This window comes from Vulpes vulpes, chromosome 8 (assembly GCF_048418805.1).
Source record: "Vulpes vulpes isolate BD-2025 chromosome 8, VulVul3, whole genome shotgun sequence".
Lineage (NCBI taxonomy): Eukaryota > Metazoa > Chordata > Mammalia > Carnivora > Canidae > Vulpes > Vulpes vulpes.
In genome coordinates, this window is record NC_132787.1 from 18,214,665 (window position 1) to 18,227,013 (window position 12,349).

The 12,349-nt window shown below is 36.8% G+C and overlaps 1 protein-coding gene across 3 annotated transcripts in view; it reads left to right on the forward strand.

Annotated features, from left to right (window-relative positions):
* The window catches only part of TMTC1 (transmembrane O-mannosyltransferase targeting cadherins 1), a 267,311-nt gene that overhangs the window by 124,088 nt on the left and 130,874 nt on the right, over window positions 1–12,349 (forward strand). For all 3 annotated transcript variants that reach the window (XM_026000063.2, XM_072765653.1, XM_072765654.1), the window contains one exon: window positions 1,603–1,706. In XM_026000063.2, the coding sequence (XP_025855848.2) occupies window positions 1,603–1,706 (104 nt within the window). The remainder of the gene's footprint in view (window positions 1–1,602; window positions 1,707–12,349) is intronic.

Consider the following 12,349-nt stretch of genomic DNA (forward strand, 5'->3'; position numbering starts at 1 on the left):
AGCAGAATGCACATGCAAAGGGGGCAGGAATTCTTGGTGGCCATCTTTGGTGACTGTCACATTAATCACTTTCTTACATTGTTGGATTCAAGATTCCAAATTAGGAGACCAGTCTCTTATGCTGTTGCAGTTTCCCACAAATTTTGATAGGAAACTTACATAAAGTCTTTGACTTGTAATGTCATGTTTACGTGATTTTTTTCTTTCTTGACATTAAAACATGTTTATGGAGGAATAGTATACAAAAACTGAATGAGGGTGGAGAACCTTGGCCGGACAATCTCAACGAATGGACAAAATATTTCTCTAAAGTATTTCTCAGTATCTTTGCATAGAATTAGAATGATTCATCACTGGTTTCAGAAGTGATCTATTTTCTTAGAATTGTATGGGAATGCAAGTAATTTGACAGCACTGCTGTGATGGAAGTTGTCAATTATTAATCCTTTTGTTCTTTTAAAAATTTATTCTCAAAGTCCTTTCTGCTATTTATCTTCCTACTCTTAATTATCACAGCTTTTTTCCTCTACATAGTATTTTAGGGAATTTATATTATTTCAGGGTACTTTTCCTGTTACTGTTGTCATTGATACTTTCCATTATAATGTCTTTAAGAATTTAAATTCAGTTTGAGCAGGACATTTTGTGAGTGTTAAGATGATTTTAAATTGCTGCCTAGGCATTGTTTACTGTTGATATGCTTTTGGCTGACACCGTACATTTATTTTAGGTTTTTGGATTTGGTTATTTATATAAAGGATATTTATAAAGGAAGTCAATGATATTCATGGAAAAAAAAATCCGGCCTTAATTACCTCCAAAATTAATCCTTTAGCTTTTTATTCAAGCAAAGTTTTCCCTCTGACTTTAATAAAAATAATGTAATTGGTCCTATTGAAATGAGAATCATCTGGAACTCCCTTGTAAACAAAACTCATCCCCACAGAAATGTCTCTGCTTCTGGCTTCCTTATTCACCTTAGCAACAGAATAGCACCATTTAGTGATAGAGTTTCAGTGGGTGATACAAAAGCTGTTCCTGGGATTTGTTGAAATAACTCTTCTTGAATGTTCTGCTTCAGGGCATCCAAGGATTGGAACTCTTCACATGTGTTTATTCAAAACACAGCAGTATTATTTATTGTACTTTAAATTAACTTTCATGGGGCTGTGTAAATGGGATGGTTAAGAAAGTGGTTGGCCAATGACATGGGTTCACTTCCTGGATCTTGCAGTTTATTAGGTGTGGGATTCTGGGGAAATTACCTCTAAGCGTCAGCTTTCTCATCTACCTCGGGGGTTGCTGTGAGGCCGCAGGTGAGATGGAAAATCTTTAGCACAGTGGATAACAGCTGGTAAATGCTTGATACTGACAGCTGTAATTAAGAATTTGCTTGCCTCTCCCTCAACACCTTCATTGTTTATACTTCTCTCCCTACCCAGCTGTTTCCATCTTGCCTCCTCATCTTGAGTGTTAGGATTTTATAGAAATGCTTACTGTGAAAACAAAATATTTATAAAGCATCTACAAGTGCCCTCCAAAAGGTGGGACTTAACTCCCAAAAAACAATGATTTTCTTACCAAATCTTGTTTTCTTTGAAGGTGACTGTCGTTTTGTACTTCCGTCTGTGGATAATGGGAGGATCTATGCCCCTCTTTTCAGAGCAGGATAATCCAGCTTCATTTTCGCCTTACATTCTAACGAGGTCAGTTAACGTAATTTTTTTTTTTTAGCTTAACGTGGTATTTATTAGATTGTTTTAAATAATCTTAAATGCCAGTTTGTCTTTGCATTTTAAGGAAATAATGATTTTATTCTGTCTGGGACATAGGGAGAAAAGAAACTATTATATATTTGCAATTCTTTTCAACTGGTGGTGCTGTTTTGCCAGGCTTATTGCTGATGTTCTCCTATTGGTATGTACTTGCTTATTCAACAAGTATTTTATTGAACACTCATCAATAATAAATATTTACTGAGTGGCAAATGTTACAGAACAATGCACAGAGAAGCACAAAGAGGCTGATTGCACATTAAAACTCTTCATAAAATCAGTGGAGAGGATGAAAGTGGAAAACAGAAAAAAACAATAATTTTTGCTAAGAAACAGCTAATTATGTCATACTGTTTGTCCCTAAGAGATTTAGAGATATTGGATTAAGAAGTGATGTTGATCGATGAATCTGGTTCATTGAGAAGGTTTTTAATTCTTTATCTGTTCAATCTGCTGTGATGTCATGCTAAGGTTTTCAGTTATGATTACGTTTGACAATTTTCAAAACTTTTCTTCAGGATATATTGTTGCTATTATGTTTAAACATTAAGATGTACTGTTCTTAAGTTTTTATAGTTTTATATATACTTTTTAACATTTAATATCATTTTCATAATAGTAACCTTCACTTTTTTGTGTTTGCAAAGACACAATAAGTCTTAAACTTTGATCTGCTGCCCACTTATAGTTTGGCTTACTTGTATCTCTTAGGGAGAACACATTGTTGGATTTTGTTTCTATTCCAGGCAGTGATCTTTGCTTTATTTGACTCATTTATTTTATATGTTTCAATTGATACACTTCTATTTTCTTTGTCTTGTTTTCCTTTATTGTTCCCAGTCTTTTCTTCCTTTCTTAAAAAAGGTAATTTCCCCTTCAAAAAAAAAATAACTTCCAACTTGATTAGCCCATTTTTACAAAAATATCACGTCACAGTTATTTCCATTACTTCTGACATCTATTTCCTTTTTTTTTTTTTTAAGATTTTATTTATTTATTCATGAGAAACACAGAAAGAGAGAGAGAGGCAGAGACACAGGCAGAGGGAGAAGCAGGCTCCATGCACCGGGAGCCCGATGTGGGCCTCGATCCCGGGACCCCAGGATCACGCCCTGGGTCGAAGGCAGACGTTCAACCGCTGAGCCACCGAGGTGTCCCCTGACATATATTTCTATTAAGGAATCTTGAGTGTGCCTTAAGAAATCCTATCATATCCAGCCTCTAGTCTTATTTTTCCAGCTAGTCTAGACACTTAAAAATAGTTGCTTATGCCTTATAGTTTTAAAAATGTTGTTGTTTCACTAATCATGACCTCTCTACCCAGCTTTTTGTTAATGTTGCAATCTGCTTGTCCTTTTTAGGTAGCTCTCACTGGCTTTCAAAATTTCCAGGATCCTTGTCTGGATATTTTTAGCTCATTGATAAATTGTTTCAGGTTCTGTAGCTCCTTAAATAGCTACATTCACCCCCAGAATAGACTGTTGTGAACTCACCAACCAGTTATTTTCACTCCTGTGTCTTCGGCAAACAAGCGCCTACCCTGTGGTCCTTAGCGTCAGGCCAGGTGCCTTTGGTCTCTGACTTGCTGCCCTCCTGTCTATACTGCTTAGCCGCCAGGGGTATTCAGTTACATTTTTATCCTACTGGTGGCAGAAAAAAATTGTTTGGTGAAACCTCTGGCTAAAATTAGTATCTTGGACCAGTCATTTGCCAGGTCTTGCCTTTCACTTCCATGGCATAATATATACTTTTGCAGAGGGGTCTGATACACATTTCATCAAGGACTTTCGGTCTGTGAATCCATCTACGTGACTGTTTTCAGGTTATTTGATCAATATAAAGTGATAGAACGCAATATCCTAACACCCATATATTCTTCCCCTTTTTTCTTTTAAAAAAAACATGTCTTTCTTCTTGGGGCACCTGGGTGGTGCAATTGGCTTACTATCCAACTCTTGTTTCTGGCTCAGGTCGTGATCTCAGGGTCATGAGATGGAGCCCCACATTGGGCCCTGCACTCAGTGTGGAGTCTGCTTGAGATTCTCCCTCTCTCTCTGCTCCCTACCGCCCCGCCCCAAAAAACCCATGTCTTTCTATTCTGCATTTCATGCTTAAAATATGTAGATACTCAGGGACATTTCAGTGACAGTTGCTATAAATGGCTTTTCACATTCCTCTGAGGTGGCTGCACTATAATTGACTCTTTTGAGCATCCAGAAAATTGTCTTTAATTCCTTTCTCAAGTAAGGTTTCTATTCTGCTTGCATAATTGTTTGACCTTTGGTAGGCTGAAGATTCTTAAATTGGATTACCTTGGACTGTTTCCTAGTTCTGCTGGGTTTTCTTTCCTTCTCATCAGCTGAGCAATAGCTCTGATTTGGCGGGCTCTGTGAGCTCATCGTTACTAATCACAGGTTTGTCATCCAGCTGTGTCAGTCTGCCTCATTGCCGTTCCACCTCTTTTATTGAGCTTATAAACTCCAAACAACTTTTATAGCATCTTCACTTCTATCTTGCAAGTATTATATCTTCTTTTAAAATCGATATAATAACTTACACTCTATTATCAGATGAGAATTTTCAGACTAGCTTTCTCTTTCTTTAATAATTGCTGTAGTTTTTACTATATTGCAATAGTTAGCATAGTTATTACTGTTAAAGATTGCTATAGTTATTAACACGTAATTAAAAAAATCCTAATAGTTTTAAGAGTTACTTGGGCAAGTTTTCCCTTTTTTCATTCAGATGATTTTTTGTGGCTTTAGTTCTGAGATTTCTTCACTTTTAAATTATCTGTTTCCATGTGTTTAGCTAAGTAAGAGGAGATACTCTGTCATTTTCTGTTTACCAGCATTGGGATGCAAAATCATTGTGGTTTGCTCATGAGAGAATTCTTTGTTAAAAGAATTATCGAAGACATGAGAATAAGACTACAGATGACTGTGTGATATTTACTGTAATGGAAGGCATTCTCTAACAAACCTAGAAGAATACAGCTTTGACTTATTTACACCTACAGTACTATATTTTATAACTCTGTCAACTTAGAACTTAACATATGGAAAAGGTTAGGTGTGATTATTTTCTCTGTAGTAGGAAATAAGACTTCAAATGTTATAGTTTTGTTGTCTTGTAGGACATTGAACAAATTTGTGTCTGATTTATCAATCTCGTTCCTTTTTATTTTGTCATAGACCATATAACCCAATTTTTTCAAATTTAGTTGGGAGTATATTGATACATGTATACATTTATATATATTTTATATATATTATATCTATATATCTAATAATAACTTTATAGACATATAATTTTCATCCTGTAAAATTCACCTATTTAAAGTATACAATCCAGTGGTTTTCTCTATACTCACAGAATTGTGCAACCATCATCACAATCAATTTTAGAGCATTTTCATCTCCCAAAAGGAAATCTTCTATCCATTAGCAATTACTTCATATTTTTCTTAGCCCTCCCCCACCCACTCCAGATAATCATCAATCTGCTTTTTACCTCTGTTGAGTTACCGGTGCTGAATGTATCTTATCAAAGGAATCAAATAGTATGTGGTCTTTTATGACTGGCTCCTTTCACTTAGCATAATGTATTCAGAATTCATCCATGTTGTAGTATGTATTCATACTCCATTCTTTTTTAATTCCCCAGTAATATGCTAAAGTATAGGTGTAACACTTTTTATTTTACCTTTCATCTTTGATGGCTGTTATGAATAATGTTGCTATGAACATTCACTTACAAGTTTTTGTTTGAATGTATGTTTTCATTTCTCTTGCACTAATGTACTTAGGAGTTGAATTGCCAGGCCATAGAAGTTGACTTTGTATTTAACTTTTTGAGAAACTGCCAGACTACTTACCAAAGCAGCTGTACAATTTTACATGTCCACCTGCAGTATCTGAGGGTCCAGTTTCTCCATATCCTTACCAACACTTCTCTTTTTGACAGTCTTTCTGTTATTTTAATTATAGCTGTACAAGTGGGTATGAAGTGGTGTTTCATTATGGTTTTGATTTGCTTTTCCCTTATGGCTAATGATGTTGAACATCTTTTCATATGCATATTGGCCACTTCTATATCTTCTCCAGAAAAAATGTCTATTCAGATTCTTTGACCAGTTTTTTTCCTTTGACCAGTTTCTAATTATTTTTATTATCAAGGGTTTTTATTATTTTATTATTTACTTTTTATTGTTGAGTTATAATAGTTCTCTATATATTCTAGATACAAATTGCTTATCAGTACATGATTTATAAACATTTTCTATCTTTCTGTGGGTTGTTCTTCCCCTTTCTTGATGGTGTCCTTTTGAGCACAAGTGTTTTTAAATTTGATCAAATCCAGGCTATTTTGTTGTTGTTGCTTGAGCTTATATCTAAGAAGGCTTTGCCTAATCCAAATTTTCTTTTTAAATTGGCTTTGTCAAGTATCTGGTTGCCTTATTAAACAGTTATATAAACCTTTATTTTCACTGTGTATTTATATAAGGATTAAATTTTTAATGTTTTTAAAATCACACTTTGATCCATTTTCTGTTGACAGTAATTTGGAAGCAGAATTTTAAGTCAAATTTAGAATTTGATTTCTTATACTTGATTATTTATCATTGAACGTGTCAAATCACAAGGTAAATCAATAAAGTATTGAAGGATCATCATTATCAGAATACACTGACAGTAAGGTTCTTAATTTTTTGCCTTTCCATTTTAACCCAAACATTTAGATTGTATTAGCTGTCAAGAATTTGATGTGACTAATCAATAAATTTTTCAACCCATAATTAATTGAGATTGTGTGGATTAGTTGAATGGTATGACATTGAATTATAAACATTTCCATTTTAGACCTGAGAAGAAAAGTGTAAGTAGAATTTAAAGAATGGAGGAGATACTATAGTTTGCATGGCTTTCTCTTTTTTTTTTTTTTTTTTTTCATATTTTACCTATTTATTCATGAGAGACACACGAAGAGAGGCAGAGACCTAGGCAGAAGGAGAAGCAGGGTCCCTGCAGGGAGCCCAATGTAGGACTCAGTCCTGGGACCCCGGGATCACAACTTGAGCCAAAGGCAGATGCTCAACCACTGAGCCACCCAGGCGTCCCATGCATGGCTTTCTCTTGACAAGCAAGTTCCTTGGGCCCAATTGTCCCAGCCAAATAACCTCGTAATCGTGACTGACTACTACCTTTCTTTCATCCCTCACCTCTAAGCGATCATGTAGTCCTATACCTTTGATCTTAATGCTGCTAGAATTTTTTCACAGTCTATCCCTGCTGCAACCATTTTCATTAAGCTCCGCGTGGTCTCTCACGTGCATTACTGAAATCCTCCTAACTTGTCTTTCTCCTCACAGTTTGGTCTCCTCTAATATATCTTCCACACTATTTCCAAATGATATTTCTCACTGGCTTAATATTTAAAAGTCAGTGGTTATCTGTACTCTTTAGGATAAGGAGTAAGGAGTTTTGACCATGGTTTTTCTCTTCAGGCTCATCTCTTGATACCCCTCTGCCCTTCCTCCATAACCTTAGACATTAACCATCTTAACCTGCATTAGTTCCCTAAATGCCTTTTACCTCAGAGTTTTTTTATTGTTGATTCTAGAAGATCTTGCCAGAACCTTCTCAAGCATGTTCCCTGAACCACTACAACCTAACACCTCAGAATCCTGGGACCCTCCCAGACCCCCATCCATCCTATTTACCTGTGCTGTCTGTTTCACAGTCTAAGCCCAGCCCATTCATGAAGACTCAGGTAAGTGCAGAAAGGTTTCTCTGATATAAAACTTACAGTAACTGCTCCGCACTCAGGCTATACACTTAGTTATTTCCAGCAGAGTGTGAATTTGCTCTAGTAAGAGTGCTCTTTTCTTGAATTCAGGATCTGGTTTTTTACTTGGGAGGAAGAGGGAACTCTGTCCATTTTTTGTTTTGTCAGGTTGGCTCTCCTGCTTCCTTTCTGGGTCTTTCACAGTTCTTGCACCTTTGAATGCCCAGATAACTATAGCTAGAGTATTGTTTATATAACTCACAAGAGATTCTCTGTTATCTTCTTTGAAATTGCCCTAAATTCAGATTTTATTAAATTACTTAAAAACATTTTTACAGTTAAGAAAATTTTGCCCTTGTAAGTCCAAATCCCTCCATCCCTCTCATCCCCAATGGAATTTCTGTAGGAATGAGGGCCAGGACAGAAGTTTTTACCAGAAGTGAAAGAGCATGAGTAGTGACCTGCCCCCCCAAAATGTACTGAAACAGAAGGAAAAAAAATAAAAATAAAAATAATACCATGGTAGTGATTTCAGCAATTTGAGGTTGAAAATTTTGCATTTGAAACTTTGGGGATTGGATTTGAGAGTAGAAAGTGGAAACCTAAAGCCAAGGATTGAGGCATGAGTTTGTAGCAAGAATCCTGACCTTAAAAGGATAAAATCGAGGACAAGTTGAGTACAGCATAGCTGAAAGAGAGTGAGAGCGAGAGTGATGAGAGCGAGAGCAGTTGTCTAGATCTGTACTGTCCACTGCGGGAGCCACGAGTCACATGAGGCTGCTACTGGGCACTTCCAATGTGACTAGTCTGAATTGAGATGTGCTATAAGAATAAATGAAGTCTACCTGGGATTTTGGAGATGAAATCCTATAAGAAAAAAAAAGAAATTAAAATATACCACTAATAATTGGCTATATGTTGAAGTGATATTTTAAGTCTACTTATTGAAACAAAATACATTACCAAAATTATCATGTTTCATTTTACTTTTTTTAAGTGTAGCTGACAGAAAATTTGAAATGATTTTTGAAATCATTTGAATTTGAAATGAAATGCTTTTGTTGTATTTCCATTGGACAGCACTGGCCTAAATCAAACACTGGGGCTCTTAGCCTGAGGAGGTTGAAGGATGAGCAGGCTGGCAAGGAGTAAGTGGTGCATGGAGCCCACACCACATCCTCCACAGCCTTCCTCTGCCTCTGGTCTGGGGGCTTCTTCTAGTCTGCCAACTCATGTTTTGTTGAGCTGATTTTGAGTGGTGGCAGGATTTTACTGCATTTTACCTTTGGGTGTGAAGACTAACTTCAGTTTGAGTTCCATGTGAACAAAATGTGCTTTAGAGCCCAAGACCATGCATGCTCATGACACTTCTTTTAAATTGCTGCCCCATATTGTGCCCTGACTACAGCCATCCAGGGCTTTATGATTTTACTCCACTTGGGTTGCCAAACCTGCATGAGTCTCTAAAACACTTGGGAATCATGTTGAAGTTTCAGTTCTGGGGCCCAATGCCCCAAGATTCTGCTTCTGCAATTTTGGTACACTGCATTTGAGAAGTGATAGAAGAGGTTTATGTGCAACTTGTTCTGTCACAGAATTGTCTTTTGCCCCAGGATTTACTCATCTGCTTATATTAAATCTCTTCAGAAATGTGATACTTCAAGAGGCACCTGGGTGGCTCAGTGGTTGAGCGTCTGCCTTTGACTCAGATCATGATCGTGGGGTTCTGGGATCGAGTCTTGCATTGGACTCTCCATGGGGAGCCTGCTTCTCCCTCTGGCTGTGTCTCTGCCTCTCTCTCTGTATCTCTCATGAATAAATAAATAAAATCTTAAAAAAAAAAAAAGAAAAGAAAAGAAAAGGAAAAGAAAGAAAAGAAAAAAAGAAAAGAAATGTGATACTTCAACATTCAATCTTGTAAATCTTGGATTAAAATTAAGAACAAAAGCCCAAATTAAGGATGACTTCTGCATAGGGCTGGAGCCTACAGAAGTGAAAACACAATGATCCACTATTAAAGCCCCTCTCTGCAGCTGCTCCCTAGTAATTGGTTTCCATCTGACAGATCAGAAGGGGACAGGATGTAAAGCTGTGTATACTTGATGGAAGAAGTATTGCCTTTATGATATTGTAAATGGTTGTCTTTCAAATTCAGGAAATAGAATAGGATTTTCAGTGAAAGAATATAAAGGCCCCCTATCAGCATCATGTATTTTCATGAGATATGGTCCTGGATAAGAATGTGGAATATATCTACTTAAGTGGGTAGATCTATTTCTGCTGTTCTGAAATCTTGGCAAAGGCTTGTATTACTTTGTAGGAAAACATCAAAATAGGAAATAATAAGATGAAGGTAGAACTCAGCCCCTTCCTCTGAAGAAGCTTCTTTTTCCATTTTCAGTTGATAGTTTCAAACAGGCACAAACAAAACCTTAGGTTTTAATTGTTACAGCCTTGGGGCACTATGTCTTCCTCATCTTGGACCCCCTAATGTATGGGCTATTTCATAATAAACTCTGAATAAATTCAATTCAAATGTAAATTATTATTTTAAAATGCCTTGTGTGTTTCAGTTGAGCTATATTCTGTTCTTGCTCTAGCAACCAACTGGGCCTTGTGTTAGGGGGTCCCCCTACATGTGTTTTTTTGGAATTGAAACTGAAGTTACTCTGATTTTTAAAGCAGTGATTACCAAAGTAGGGTTAATATCAGGATCACCCAGGGAAGTACGTTAAAAATAAAGATTTCCTGGTTCACGTCCCAGAATTTCTGAAAGAATAGTTGGGTAAGAGACTTTATTTGACCAGGAACCTAAGTGGTTCTGGAGGCAGTTGGGTGAAATCCTCAGGTATAAAATGTGTCCTCTGTGGCTGAAGAGCTCTCTGCCAAGGGGGCTGTTGTCTCCATTATATATTTTGAATTATGTTCATAGAAAGTAACTTCTTGGGGATGAAAGAGGTTATCAAGGTCACTGAGAGTCATTTCCCTAACTGAAATGACACCACGTAATAGTAATTGACCTATTTTGTCTTGGACCCTGGGGATGAAGGGGAGAAATATAGGGGAAGGGGAGAAGTATAGGGAAGAGAAAAGGGGAGGGAGCCTGAGGAGGCAGCTCGTGGAGGGAGCACTTGCTGCCTCAGGACTAGGGATTGGTTGTTGGAGATTGCTGGTCCGGATCACTCATTGATGCTTCATTTCTTAAAGAAAATTATATAAGCCTTTGAATCTACATATCGTGTTTGTATTAGAATCTTAAATCCCTGAGAAGGTAATAAAAATTGAAGTAACAATTCACTTCTTTTTTCCTAATGTTGGAACATAAAGACAAAGATTGCTTTTTCATAACGAATAAAATGCCAAGCCCAGGCTTTTTATTTAAGGATTCGATTTCTTGCTGTGTGATGCTCTAACAAACATTTATTTCAGTGCAGTCATCTGTTTACTGTGCTGTAGAGGGGATCACACACTGGCTTTAAGTTTTTGTCAGCCCTGCTTTAACTATAAAGGTAGAATTTGGTTTTTTGTTTTGTTTTGTTTTGGTTTGGTTTAGTATAAAAGCTGAAATTCTTCTAGGCTTCACTGTTTAAGAAATAAGTCAGTGACAGGCAGGCACTTTTCCACGAATTACCAATATCTGATCCATTGTATTTCTTTTCTACACTAATAAAGATGCGTGAATGGAAGACTATGATGCAGAATTCCATGTGGAGCCAACGAACAGTGTCTTATGTGGAGGCTCTGCTATGGGTTTGCTGTGGGACATTGAATGAGTCACATGTCCATAAAGCTGTTTCCCAACTGCAAAAATAAGGCTAATACCTATTTCATAGGGATTGTGTTGGGGGATCAGCTACTCCTTATATGCAAATACTTCATGAACTAGAAAGTGCTGTACATGTTTAAGGGATTTTTAATGTCCTTGAATATGGTTCATTAGTATATCAATAGGACTCTTCTGTTGGATATCTGGAAATCTCTGCCCAATGCATAGTAAGCAGTTAGTGTGAGTTTGCTCAGTGAAAGCCAAACCTATGTTCCGTGAGAGAAAGTGTGTTGGTTTGAAATAAAGATACTGTTAAATGCTTTATAGAAAGAAACAGACCTTAGGTAAGAAATGAACCAAGTATTTATTTTGCAGAAAGTGATATTTCCTTATTATTTATTTGTTGGTGTATATATATACGGGTGAGAAGTTGTTGCTGACAGTCTTACGTGTTGAAATTCAAGTTTTTCCTACTCTGATGAAGCTGTCTCTGCTAATAGAGTAATGGTATTAATGGCACATTAAAAAGGTCAGAGAGACCTCATGACATTTCAGATTCACTTTATTATTTATCCATGGTAACAAGAGTTCTCACTTAAACTATATTCATTGCAGTTTAATATAAAATAAGAAAATATAAGGCTGGCATAGCTTTTTAATGATGCTTCTGTGACATATGAGGAGAGGGGTCTTTCCTCATGCATTCCTCACTCCAGTGGTGTGCCATGAGGTAGCCCATGCTGGGTGCTGAGGAGGCCACATGAAAGTGGAATCTTCAGTTTGCCCCCTTTAGCTACCCACCTGGACAACTGGAAACCCTGTGGGTAGCCCTTATAGGGCCATATAAAAACTAAGTGGTTGATTCAGGCCAAAAACAAAAGTATTAAATGGAAATACTTTGGATTTTTAGGTAATATTTTAATATCTGGTTAATTTACTAAAATCCACCAAATCTATCCATTTAAAAAGCCAAGTGCTAGGAAAATAACCATCCATGAGACACAGCCCTGCCCCCAGGAGC